Source organism: Pecten maximus, chromosome 7 (assembly GCF_902652985.1).
Source record: "Pecten maximus chromosome 7, xPecMax1.1, whole genome shotgun sequence".
Classification (NCBI taxonomy): domain Eukaryota; kingdom Metazoa; phylum Mollusca; class Bivalvia; order Pectinida; family Pectinidae; genus Pecten; species Pecten maximus.
The window spans coordinates 14,278,745-14,292,757 of NC_047021.1; the positions used below are offsets into that span (position 1 = coordinate 14,278,745).

A 14,013-nucleotide genomic window follows, 5' to 3' on the forward strand; every position below is an offset into this window, starting at 1 on the left:
CTCCTTCAGCTGATTGTCCTTCTCGAGCATCAATCCTACCTCAAGAATAACATGTCACACTAGACAATACGGCACCTGAATATCTGAATACCATATCCTGTTAGATAAGATATACGTGACGTTGATAGTGTACTTCAGAAGTTCCTATTCAGACATGCAGCCATATGTGGCGATAGTGTTGGTTTTCGCCGGCTGCTGCAGTAACGTTGTTTTTCTAGAATATCTCGTAAGGTAGGAAAGACAAACTTTGGGGTTTTATTTATGCGTTATACTTTCCCTTAATTGTCAGTGTATTAAAGTCAGTAGAAGCGGTACCACTGCCAAATTGCTGACATAATACCTATCTAGCTAATTATAACTTTCTATTTAATTCAAGGTTCATGGCCACTCCTCTGACACAAAATCACCTTTCAGATTTATTTTACCTGTAAACCCAGGGCTTCTTACGAAGCGACTACGGTAATCACGCTTGGTCGTATATGCCCAGGGCTACCACAGGGGCATGTCTAGTCTTATATGAAAAAAAAAAAACCCAGAAAATCCTATATATATATATATAAGGATTATGTAGCTAGGTAGGTGGAGATTTTGTACGGAAAAAATAAGTTTGAAAGAAATAGGTCAGAATTTCAACGATAGGATGCTTCACTTGTCTTAATATATAGGTATTTCTGGCTATTTTTTTAATATCAGACTAGACATCAGTCTGCGACGTTAGCCACCAGTCCTATGCCCATGACTAGTACTTTTTGGTTCGGACTAGTGGAAAATCCTTGAATCTCAATATATTTGTTGTAATAAACACTGCATTTTGCTTGTCCGGACTAGTGCTTGAAAATGTTAATGTCACAGACTGAGACATGCCCCTTTGGGGCTACTGAGACAATGCTCTCAGTGAATCCTATTGAAACACCATCATGCTTGAGCGCAGACAGTCAGACACCATACTGGCTTTGAAACAAGTTTTGCTGGTGAGGTACAGGGGTGTCTTCCCACTCAATTCAATTCAATTCATTTATTGACTTTAGGTCTATGACCCATCAGTACATAAATTAATATACATGTATTTATATATGTATATATATATATGAATACAAAATGAATTATAATAAAATTACAAAACGTAATTGACTTATTATAATTAAATACGGAAACCGATTAACCGACATATGTACTATATTATGAGGAATATTAATCAACCATATTGTCTACTGGCAACATCAGCAAAAAAAATACATTGTAACCACTTAATCTTACAAGGGCTGCGCCCAATCAGCCAACATATCCTATTTTAACATTGGGGGTAGGAAACAATAGAGAACAATAGGCACTAATTACAGGTAAGTTATAGCCTGTTTTGGAGAAGTACTTGATTCTCAGGTTACCTGTGTTACCTGTATTACCTGTGCTACATGCTGTTATCAGTTTGTAGATAATGTATACTAAATGTATATGTATCACAAATACTTTTATTATATTAAAAAAATTAAAATAAAATAACTCAAATTTTCATACATTACTGAAAATAATTCATTTTTCTATATCTTTCATTGTTAAAAATTTCACACTTTATCATAATTATTATGTTTTATAAATAAAACAGAAAATATGTTTGTTCAATTTTAACCTTTACATTGAAAGGTCACATTATCAATACGTTTAAGTCAACGTTACCTGTTTCATTGTAATATATAACAGGTATATATAATGTACTTAAGAGAAAACGATTAAAAACAAAACACTTTAAATCACATTTTAATAGTTCAAGTAAAACAAATCATGTATGATAGTGAAACTGATTGAATAATAAAGCACAAATCAGTATAATCCTAGAAAGCACGGATAAAGTTCACAATATCACCAAAGTCAATTAATCATATCGGCGGTTCTCATATATGCAGTCTTCACATACGAAATTATTCACGTAATAAATAGTTCAATCTTATTATTACAAAGAAATACTAGTCTATATAATTGTCACTTCCTTTAACACGAGTATATGATAATCATAACCCTTGCAAGTTCAAGTTGCTTTATGAAATTGAATGTTAAATTACGCTTGTATATAATGTTTAGAATACACAAGTTCAATTTCTCAAAGTATATCATAAACACTTAGGTCCCTTTATGAAATTGAATGTTAATGTTCAGGAAACAGTAAGTGTTCAGAGAAAAATAACTAATGGATCTGGTCAAATGATTGGACCAAGGTGTATACTGTTTATTGTAATTTTGAGGGAATAACAATTGGTTGTTTTTGTGTTGGTTACATACACATACTCTTGTAAACAGTTTTGACTACATATCATTAAGTTTATGCCGTTTAACTCTTTATGTGATTTTAACAAAATGCACCTTTATTTTTGTTGAAACAATAATTCCATTTGTAAGAATTAGTTGCTTATTATAAGATAGTAATCATATCTAATTGAAAGGGGAAAAAGAACAAGGGAAAAAATGATTGAAAGTACACTGTATATTATTGTTACCTGTATATGGTGCATTTTTAATTATGAAAGATTTTTCTGTTATTTCATTTTTGAAGTGTTGTGTACTATCATTATTAATATAAGTAATAAATTATCAGTATATGTATTCTGTTATTAATACGTACACATGAATGTATATTTTTAAAGGTATTCTTAAACATTTTCATCACTTTTATTGTTAGTCACCTTTGAGTCCCATGTATACGTATACTGAAACAGACTATACCTACATTTTCCACAGGTAAACTCAGGTAATGTTTATATAGCAAAAACAACATGTTGGCTGAGTGGGAATGAACCATTGCAGGTACTGCATTTGGTATTTAACGAAATTGAAAGGCATTGTTACGTAAGATTCCATTAAAAATGTATACTGTACCGGTAATGAACACCAGGTTACCTTGCACTTTTACAATCAAAGAACATACTATCTGTGTATTTCACCTATACATTGCCCAATATTAGCAAATCCAATGGCAAAATTTATTTCCTTTCAAAAAAATCCAGAGCCATTTCTGGAACTGGCATCATTATAAAAATGAAACGAGTTGTTTATCCATTTGTCTGAAAGGTATTGCTAGCAATAATTTTCCTGAGTATTGATTATAGATACCAAAAAATCATTGACACATGTACCTACCCCCTCTGAAGTGGTCTGTTGTTACAGAGGGAAGGTGAGTTTGCAATGCTGAAAGTTAAAATGTATTATTATAATTCAAGTATAGGAGTACCTTTGTAAATGCCATATGGTTATCCATAGAAAAGTATAATTTAGTACCTGTTATCTGTTTTGAGATAGATATCTTTAAAAGTTTCTACTTATTCTCGCTGTAAACGAACCAACCAGTTTGGTTTATTAAGAAGAGTTGATAGGCCTTTGTGAATACAAGAGTGTTCCATTTTCAAAAGAAACACAGGTAAAATCATAGCTAATCTCGCAAACACCCTGGTGTTTGTACAAATTATTAGTCTGGTCATGAACCTTAAGGTGGATCATGACACTTGCACTCCCCACATTACGCCAGCATAAATATTCAATATCATCAAATCTTATTACAGAATCCTAAAAGACTATATGATGGGTATATTTATGCCAACTGGTTGATATCAATAAATGACTGGTGTTGATGAATAATTAGCAAAATAAGTCTGCACAAGTGCCACACACTTACCTATGTCTGGTTAGCTTATACACCTTTTTTGTGTGTAATATTAAACTAAAGAACTCGGAAAGCTTTTCTAAAATGTTTTTTATGAAACAGTTACAATAAGTATCATTGTATAGTGTTTATCTGCCGGATGGTATGTTGATTTTGAGAGACAACATGGTATTTTATGATTACGATTGAGTTTTTTAAATTTTGATGTATATGTATAATTACTTTGTATGCTACTCATTGCAAGCCTTCTTTTTGAGAAGTGGATTAGTGATAAGATTATCAGAAAGACTTGTAATTACTTATTAATGAATTAGAAATAAATTATTCCACCATAAAGAGCAACTGGGATATAGTCTTTTAAGTTATTAAATACTGTATTTTTTATAAGGAGATTTCGCTATGTATTCATATCAGGCTTGTAATGAATGCAGACAAAATATCTTTATATAAAAAGGGAGGTAATTCTTGTACAATATACAGTATATGAATCATCAGTTATATTAGGTAGTGCTATACTAGTACAGCATATTTTTCCATTTCACTATTTGCCATAAATACATGTAACTGTCAAAAATATTTTTTTATATTTCTATATTCCTTTTTGTATTTGTAACATGTGCATATACAGTTTATATAAATCACACAATATTATGATGTATCGTATAAGTAATGTATATATGATATGTTTTGAAGTCATGATAAATTCATAAATATAAGGTAACTATTATAACACAAACTTTAAGAAGATTCATATTTAAGTTATTTTTAAGATACAAGCATTGTATAATATCTCATTCTGTTATGTTTTTATTTCAGTTCTTTTCCTGGGAGTGGAAATATTATCACATTTTCACAGTTCCTGTTCATAGCATTAGAAGGTTTTATATTTACATCAAAGTTTGGTACACAGAAATCAGCTATACCCCTTCAGTAAGTATAGAATGAACGGTTAGTATCGAAACTAGCAACAAATATACTTAGTCTCTTTTCAGCATGAGTCGATACAGATTGCTAATATCGTTATCTAAACGAGTAGATTATCTCTGCTAAATGGTAGTATTGCTATAGTTATTCAAATTTCAATAGAAATATATTTGTGCATTCTTTATTTTAGTTATGATTTCACTTAGCATTGATGTCATTTTTCACGCCATTTTTGGATTTTTTTTCATAGAGGTATGAAAAAAAATCTCAACCAATCAGAAAGCTGCATTCTGCGTACAATCAATGGAAAAATAATTATTATCTTATATCACTAATTATCATCATTATTATTTTCAACATGCTGTATTCTATACATATAGGATCTTAAATAAGTTTTCATCTTATGTGAAATTTAATGAAGCAAGTCTATGATAAAAACTTCGAGATGAGTTTCATAAAATCTCATATGAAATGAAAACAAATTGAAAATAATTTTTATCACATAACTCAGAAACCTCCCATGTGGAGGGCTTAATCAAACAAAGACAGCCATTTTGTTGTGCCATTCACAATTCATGACGTCATGTCATTGTCTATATTATAATGTCCAAGTCAATTTCTAACTGGAGCAGCCAATGAAAAATGCTCACGCAGTACAAATATTTGCAAAAATATTACACAAATGAATTCACAGGATACCAGGTCAGTTATGTGGTACAAATGTGACCAATGTTTTTGATAACTACTAAATGAACTTTCTAATTACCGATCAGTGATTTTTTTTGGCTAGATCTACAGCCGACTTTAGGCTGTTTCCCCTTGCCAAAAAAAGTTGTATTTTCCCAATTTTGAAACATCATTTTCCCCAATTTAAAAAAAATAAAAAAAATTTGTATTGAATTTCTATCTGGTTATCTGTATTGTATTTCATTCCTAGAATATGTGAATATTTTGGTACGATAGTTGATCATCATACACGTGAACAGTAGACTGACAAATTTACTTCCGTGATAGGCAAGCTGGCCTCAATTAGTCGTATAAACGGTATAAGGGAGGTAACTCGAATCCTGATCACTGTTGCGCTTTCCACAAATAACATGTAGGCAAACGTTTCAGAGAGTCTGTAGACAAACACCAAGATGAAAACAAGAAAACTTCCTTTGTTTTGTAGTCTAAGTAATAACCCAGGATGCTTGCTACTGACTCTTCATATCATGAGGCAGACTAGAAAAGCCAATAAATGAAGTGTTTTGACTTATTTAAGTATTTTGTCATTATTTGCTATTTCCCAAATTCACCAAACACCGCAATTATTTTCCCAATTGAAAAGGCATAGGCTGTTGAAAAAATTACCTGAAAAAAACACTGACGATCAACAGTGATAATACTATATGGTTTCAATTTAGTCATAGTACACAAGTCCTCCATAGTATTATCAACAAATTGTTAAATGTACAATCTTATTGTACAGCTGTGCGTTAGATACTGTATCATTTGTGTGTATGAGAGATTTGTATGTTAGGTGTGTATGATAGGTGTGTATGATAGATGTGTATGATAGGTGTGTATGTTAGGTGTGTATGATAGGTGTGTATGACAGGTGTGTATGATAGGTGTGTATGTTAGGTGTGTATGATAGGTGTGTATGATAGGTGGTGTGTGTGATAGGTGTGTATGTTAGGTGTGTATGACAGGTGTGTGTTATAGGTGTGTATGATAGGTGTGTATGACAGGTGTGTGTTATAGGTGTGTATGATAGGTGGTGTGTATGATAGGTGTGTGTGATAGGTGTGGTGTGTATGATAGGTGTGTATGATAGATGTGTATGATAGGTGTGTATGATAGGTGTGGTGTGTATGATAGGTGTGTGTGATAGGTGTGGTGTGTATGACAGGTGTGTATGATAGGTGTGTATGACAGGTGTGTATGACAGGTGTGTATGACAGGTGTGTGTTATAGGTGTGTATGATAGGTGTGTATGATAGGTGTGTATGTTAGGTGTGTATGATAGATGTGTATGTTAGGTGTGTATGATAGGTGTGTATTATAGGTGTGTATGACAGGTGTGTGTGATAGGTGTGTATAATAGGTGTGGTGTGTATGACAGGTGTGTATGATAGGTGTGTATGACAGGTGTGTATGACATGTGTGTATTATAGGTGTATATGATAGGTGTGTTTGATAGGTTTGTATGTTAGGTGTGTATGACAGGTGTGGTGTGTATGACAGGTGTGTATTATAGGTGTGTATGACAGGTGTGTATTATAGGTGTGTATTATAAGTGTGTATGATAGATGTGTATGTTAGGTGTGTATGATAGGTGTGGTGTGTATGACAGGTGTGTATGATAGGTGTGTATGACAGGTGTGTATGATAGGTGTGTATTATAGTTGTGTATGATAGGTGTGCTAACAATCATGCTTATGGTGCATTGTATGATGAAATTCTTATTCACCAGGGCAGAAAATGTTTTCTCGACAAACCGTGACCAACAGAACAATATAATTTTGTCACATAAGTTCAACTTTCATTAAAAGTGGCTTCCTATTTGACTAAAATTAATGGCGTTGAAAGAAACTATCTGTAAACTTGATACCTGATTAGTGAGTTTACAAACATTTGTGCAACTCGATTATAGTTTGGTATACAAGAGCCATATGTGTTGTCATTTAATTAATGTGAGTAATTATCAAATGACTTGATGGAGACTAGATATCCAGTCTAGTTTCCTGTATTACGTCTTTTCCTGATGCAGAGTTTTCTGCTCTTGTGATGAGCTGGTATCAGTTGTAGTTTCATTTGTTTGTGAGAGTACATCATGAATTTGTGATAAAACAAAATAATTTTCTCACACAAACTAATGACATAACATTCAATACCTGCTCACAAGAGCAGATAACTCTGCATTATTAAAAGATGAAACAAACTTGCTGATCAAGATTATTGTGGCACTGACCATTGCTTTGTCAACCAATTTGGAACAAAAACCACATACTAAACAAACCATTGTTATGGCGTGTACAGTGTATCAGTACATCCTTATAATGATCGTTTATAAAACTGAAATTAACATGAAAAATATAAAGGCAGAGCATTATTGAGTTTCTGCTGAACGCAAATAACTATTCATCCACTTAAATTTGAAATTTTAAAAAACTCAAACATTTGGAGGGTGGTATTAGCATAAATTATGTAACTTTTGATAAAAATACACACAAGTCCGGCTATTTTTAGTTAAATCCATCATTACTTTGTAAGAGAAGTAGTAACTTTATGTATGACAATTAAGAAGTGTCAATATTGGCAGAAATATTTTTATCTGAGTAATTGTAATTCCTGAGTGTGTATTTCTCCAATAAACATATTATTCTACTTACATCTTATCATTGTTGTTTTTCAGGCAATACATTTACATGGTCTCTTTCTTCTTTGTGGTTCAAGTGTTAAACAACTATGCCTTCACCTTCAATATCTCCATGCCTCTTCAAATGATCTTCAGGGCCGTAAGTATACCATTATAATACGTCACTTCAAATGATCTTCAGGGCCATAAGTATGCCATTATAATACGTCACTTCAAATGGTCTTCAGGGTAGTAAGTATACCATTATAATGTACACGTCACTTCAAATGGTCTTCAGGGCCGTAAGTATACCATTATAATACACTTCATATGATCTTCAGGGCCGTAAGTATACCATTATAATACGTCACTTCAAATGATCTTCAGGCCAGTAAGTATACCATTATAATGTTCACGTCACTTCAAATGGTCTTCAGGGTAGTAAGTATACCATTATAATGTACACGTCACTTCAAATGATCTTCAGGGCCGTAAGTATACCATTATAATACGTCACTTCAAATGATCTTCAGGGCCATAAGTATACCATTATAATGTTCACGTCACTTCAAATGGTCTTCAGGGTAGTAAGTATACCATTATAATGTACACGTCACTTCAAATGATCTTCAGGGCCGTAAGTATACCATTATAATACACTTCATATGATCTTCAGGGCCGTAAGTATACCATTATAATACGTCACTTCAAATGGTCTTCAGGGCAGTAAGTATACCATTATAATACGTCACTTCAAATGGTCTTCAGGGCAGTAAGTATACCATTATAATACACTTCAAATGATCTTCAGGGTTGTAGGTATACCATTATAATGTACACGTCACTTCAAATGATCTTCAGGGCCATAAGTATACCATTATAATGTACACATCACTTCAAATGATCTTCAGGGCAGTAAGTATACCATTATAATGTACACGTCACTTCAAATGATCTTCAGGGCAGTAAGTATACCATTATAATGTACACGTCACTTGAAATGGTCTTCAGGGCCGTAAGTATACCATTATAATACGTCACTTCAAATGGTCTTCAGGGCAGTAAGTATACCATTATAATGTTCACATCACTTCAAATGGTCTTCAGGGCAGTAAGTATGCCATTATAATACGTCACTTCAAATGATCTTCAGGGCAGTAAGTATACCATTATAATGTTCACATCACTTCAAATGGTCTTCAGGGCAGTAAGTATACCATTATAATACGTCACTTCAAATGGTCTTCAGGGCAGTAAGTATACCATTATAATGTACACGTCACTTCAAATGGTCTTCAGGGTAGTAGGTATACCATTATAATGTTCACGTCACTTCAAATGGTCTTTAGGGCAGTAAGTATACCATTATAATGTTCACATCACTTCAAATGGTCTTCAGGGCAGTAAGTATACCATTATAATGTTCACATCACTTCAAATGGTCTTCAGGGCCGTAAGTATGCCATTATAATGTTCACATCACTTCAAATGGTCTTCAGGGCCGTAAGTATGCCATTATAATACGTCACTTCAAATGGTCTTCAGGGCAGTAAGTATGCCATTATAATACGTCACTTCAAATGGTCTTCAGGGTAGTAGGTTTACCATTATAATACACTTCATATGATCTTCAGGACAGTAAGTATACCATTATAATACACTTCATATGATCTTCAGGACAGTATACACATGTCACTTCAAATAAACAACATTTATATAGAGCACCATCTAATTTGCAGTATGTGCTTCAAATTTTACATATTACAATATTTCAGATATTACACAATGTTCAGAAAATATACATAGATTCAGACTTGTTAGCTCACCAGCCCAAAGGGCAATTTAACTTGAGCTGTCTGTCTATCATTTTTAATCCGTTTGGTGTCAACCTCTTCCTTAAACGACTTCTTCTCAAAAACCAAAATACATATACAATCATGATGTTTGGCTGTTGGTTATAGGTTTCTGGGTTAAAGTCTGTTAAAGTGTGTGAAAATATTACCTTTACATACATTCAATGTCACATGGATCAAACTTGTAAAAATATTCAAACAAATTCTTTTGATTTACCAAAAGGTATAGCATTAAGATATTTAGCTTGTAAGTTCCTAAGATGACAACTGACAAAGTTTGCAAAATGAAAGAGTTTTCACCCTTATTCAAGGTCACAGGGTCAAATTTGATTAAATATTCAAACATTTTCTTTTGATTATGAGTCAACGTAAACAAAGCAATGGTTCTAAAGTTTGATTTTTGTTGTAGGGTTCTCTGATGGCCTCACTAACTTTGGGAGTGATACTTAAAGGAAAGCAGTAAGTACCTTTATGTGATGTAAAGGAAAGCAGTAAGTACCTTTATGTGATGTAAAGGAAGGCAGTAAGTACCTTTATGTGATGTATAAAGGAAGGCAGTAAGTACCTTTATGTGATGTAAAGGAAGACAGTAAGTACCTTTATGTGATGTATAAAGGAATGCAGTAAGTACCTTTATGTGATGTATAAAGGAAGACAGTAAGTACCTTTATGTGATGTAAAGGAAAGCAGTAAGTACCTTTATGTGATGTAAAGGAAGGCAGTAAGTACCTTTATGTGATGTATAAAGGAAGGCAGTAAGTACCTTTATGTGATGTAAAGGAAGGCAGTAAGTACCTTTATGTGATGTAAAGGAAGGCAGTAAGTACCTTTATGTGATGTATAAAGGAAGGCAGTAAGTACCTTTATGTGATGTATAAAGGAAGGCAGTAAGTACCTTTATGTGATGTAAAGGAAGGCAGTAAGTACCTTTATGTGATGTAAAGGAAGGCAGTAAGTACCTGTATGTGATGTAAAGGAAAGCAGTAAGTACCTTTATGTGATGTAAAGGAAGGCAGTAAGTACCTTTATGTGATGTATAAAGGAAGGCAGTAAGTACCTTTATGTGATGTAAAGGAAGACAGTAAGTACCTGTATGTGATGTAAAGGAAAGCAGTAAGTACCTGTATGTGATGTAAAGGAAGGCAGTAAGTACCTTTATGTGATGTATAAAGGAAGGCAGTAAGTACCTTTATGTGATGTATAAAGGAAGGCAGTAAGTACCTTTATGTGATGTAAAGGAAGACAGTAAGTACCTGTATGTGATGTAAAGGAAAGCAGTAAGTACCTTTATGTGATGTAAAGGAAGGCAGTAAGTACCTTTATGTGATGTATAAAGGAAGGCAGTAAGTACCTTTATGTGATGTAAAGGAAGACAGTAAGTACCTGTATGTGATGTAAAGGAAAGCAGTAAGTACCTTTATGTGATGTAAAGGAAGGCAGTAAGTACCTTTATGTGATGTAAAGGAAGGCAGTAAGTACCTGTATGTGATGTATAAAGGAAGACATTAAGTACCTTTATGTGATGTATAAAGAAAGGCAGTAAGTACCTTTATGTGATGTAAAGGAAGGCAGTAAGTACCTTTATGTGATGTATAAAGGAAGGCAGTAAGTACCTTTATGTGATGTAAAGGAAGGCAGTAAGTACCTTTATGTGATGTATAGGAAGGCAGTAAGTACCGGTATGTGATATAAAGGAAGGCAGTAAGTACCTTTATGTGATGTATAAAGGAAGGCAGTAAGTACCTATATGTGATGTATAAAGGAAGGCAGTAAGTACCTGTATGTGATGTATAAAGGAAGGCAGTAAGTACCTTTATGTGATGTATAAAGGAAGGCAGTAAGTACCTTTATGTGATGTATAAAGGAAGGCAGTAAGTACCTTTATGTGATGTAAAGGAAAGCAGTAAGTACCTGTATGTGATGTAAAGGAAGACAGTAAGTACCTTTATGTGATGTAAAGGAAGGCAGTAAGTACCTTTATGTGATGTATAAAGGAAGGCAGTAAGTACCTTTATGTGATGTATAAAGGAAGGCAGTAAGTACCTTTATGTGATGTAAAGGAAGGCAGTAAGTACCTTTATGTGATGTATAAAGGAAGACAGTAAGTACCTTTATGTGATGTAAAGGAAGGCAGTAAGTACCTTTATGTGATGTATAAAGGAAGGCAGTAAGTACCTTTATGTGATGTAAAGGAAGGCAGTAAGTACCTGTATGTGATGTAAAGGAAGGCAGTAAGTACCTTTATGTGATGTATAAAGGAAGGCAGTAAGTACCTTTATGTGATGTATAAAGGAAGGCAGTAAGTACCTGTATGTGATGTATAAAGGAAGACAGTAAGTACCTTTATGTGATGTATAAAGGAAGACAGTAAGTACCTTTATGTGATGTAAAGGAAGGCAGTAAGTACCTATATGTGATGTAAAGGAAGGCAGTAAGTACCTTTATGTGATGTATAAAGGAAGGCAGTAAGTACCTTTATGTGATGTAAAGGAAGGCAGTAAGTACCTGTATGTGATGTATAAAGGAAGACAGTAAGTACCTTTATGTGATGTATAAAGGAAGACAGTAAGTACCTTTATGTGATGTATAAAGGAAGGCAGTAAGTACCTTTATGTGATGTATAAAGGAAGGCAGTAAGTACCTTTATGTGATGTAAAGGAAGACAGTAAGTACCTGTATGTGATGTAAAGGAAAGCAGTAAGTACCTTTATGTGATGTAAAGGAAGGCAGTAAGTACCTTTATGTGATGTAAAGGAAGGCAGTAAGTACCTGTATGTGATGTATAAAGGAAGACATTAAGTACCTTTATGTGATGTATAAAGAAAGGCAGTAAGTACCTTTATGTGATGTAAAGGAAGGCAGTAAGTACCTTTATGTGATGTATAAAGGAAGGCAGTAAGTACCTTTATGTGATGTAAAGGAAGGCAGTAAGTACCTTTATGTGATGTATAGGAAGGCAGTAAGTACCGGTATGTGATATAAAGGAAGGCAGTAAGTACCTTTATGTGATGTATAAAGGAAGGCAGTAAGTACCTATATGTGATGTATAAAGGAAGGCAGTAAGTACCTGTATGTGATGTATAAAGGAAGGCAGTAAGTACCTTTATGTGATGTATAAAGGAAGGCAGTAAGTACCTTTATGTGATGTATAAAGGAAGGCAGTAAGTACCTTTATGTGATGTAAAGGAAAGCAGTAAGTACCTGTATGTGATGTAAAGGAAGACAGTAAGTACCTTTATGTGATGTAAAGGAAGGCAGTAAGTACCTTTATGTGATGTATAAAGGAAGGCAGTAAGTACCTTTATGTGATGTATAAAGGAAGGCAGTAAGTACCTTTATGTGATGTAAAGGAAGGCAGTAAGTACCTTTATGTGATGTATAAAGGAAGACAGTAAGTACCTTTATGTGATGTAAAGGAAGGCAGTAAGTACCTTTATGTGATGTATAAAGGAAGGCAGTAAGTACCTTTATGTGATGTAAAGGAAGGCAGTAAGTACCTGTATGTGATGTAAAGGAAGGCAGTAAGTACCTTTATGTGATGTATAAAGGAAGGCAGTAAGTACCTTTATGTGATGTATAAAGGAAGGCAGTAAGTACCTGTATGTGATGTATAAAGGAAGACAGTAAGTACCTTTATGTGATGTATAAAGGAAGACAGTAAGTACCTTTATGTGATGTAAAGGAAGGCAGTAAGTACCTATATGTGATGTAAAGGAAGGCAGTAAGTACCTTTATGTGATGTATAAAGGAAGGCAGTAAGTACCTTTATGTGATGTAAAGGAAGGCAGTAAGTACCTGTATGTGATGTATAAAGGAAGACAGTAAGTACCTTTATGTGATGTATAAAGGAAGACAGTAAGTACCTTTATGTGATGTATAAAGGAAGGCAGTAAGTACCTTTATGTGATGTATAAAGGAAGACAGTAAGTACCTTTATGTGATGTAAAGGAAGGCAGTAAGTACCTGTATGTGATGTAAAGGAAGGCAGTAAGTACCTTTATGTGATGTAAAGGAAGGCAGTAAGTACCTTTATGTGATGTATAAAGGAAGGCAGTAAGTACCTTTATGTGATGTATAAAGGAAGGCAGTAAGTACCTTTATGTGATGTAAAGGAAGGCAGTAAGTACCTTTATGTGATGTATAAAGGAAGGCAGTAAGTACCTTTATGTGATGTAAAGGAAGACAGTAAGTACCTTTATGTGATGTATAAAGGAAGGCAGTAAGTACCTTTATGTGATGTAAAG

At 33.7% G+C, this 14,013-nt stretch overlaps 1 protein-coding gene across 1 annotated transcript in view; it reads left to right on the forward strand.

Annotated features, from left to right (window-relative positions):
• The window catches only part of LOC117331694 (UDP-xylose and UDP-N-acetylglucosamine transporter-like), a 27,265-nt gene continuing 13,252 nt past the window's right edge, over positions 1 to 14,013 (forward strand). Inside the window, exons 1-4 of the mRNA XM_033890531.1 lie at positions 1 to 231; positions 4,466 to 4,579; positions 7,974 to 8,076; positions 10,179 to 10,228. Coding sequence (XP_033746422.1) covers positions 155 to 231; positions 4,466 to 4,579; positions 7,974 to 8,076; positions 10,179 to 10,228 — 344 coding nt within the window. The 5' untranslated portion in view covers positions 1 to 154. The remainder of the gene's footprint in view (positions 232 to 4,465; positions 4,580 to 7,973; positions 8,077 to 10,178; positions 10,229 to 14,013) is intronic.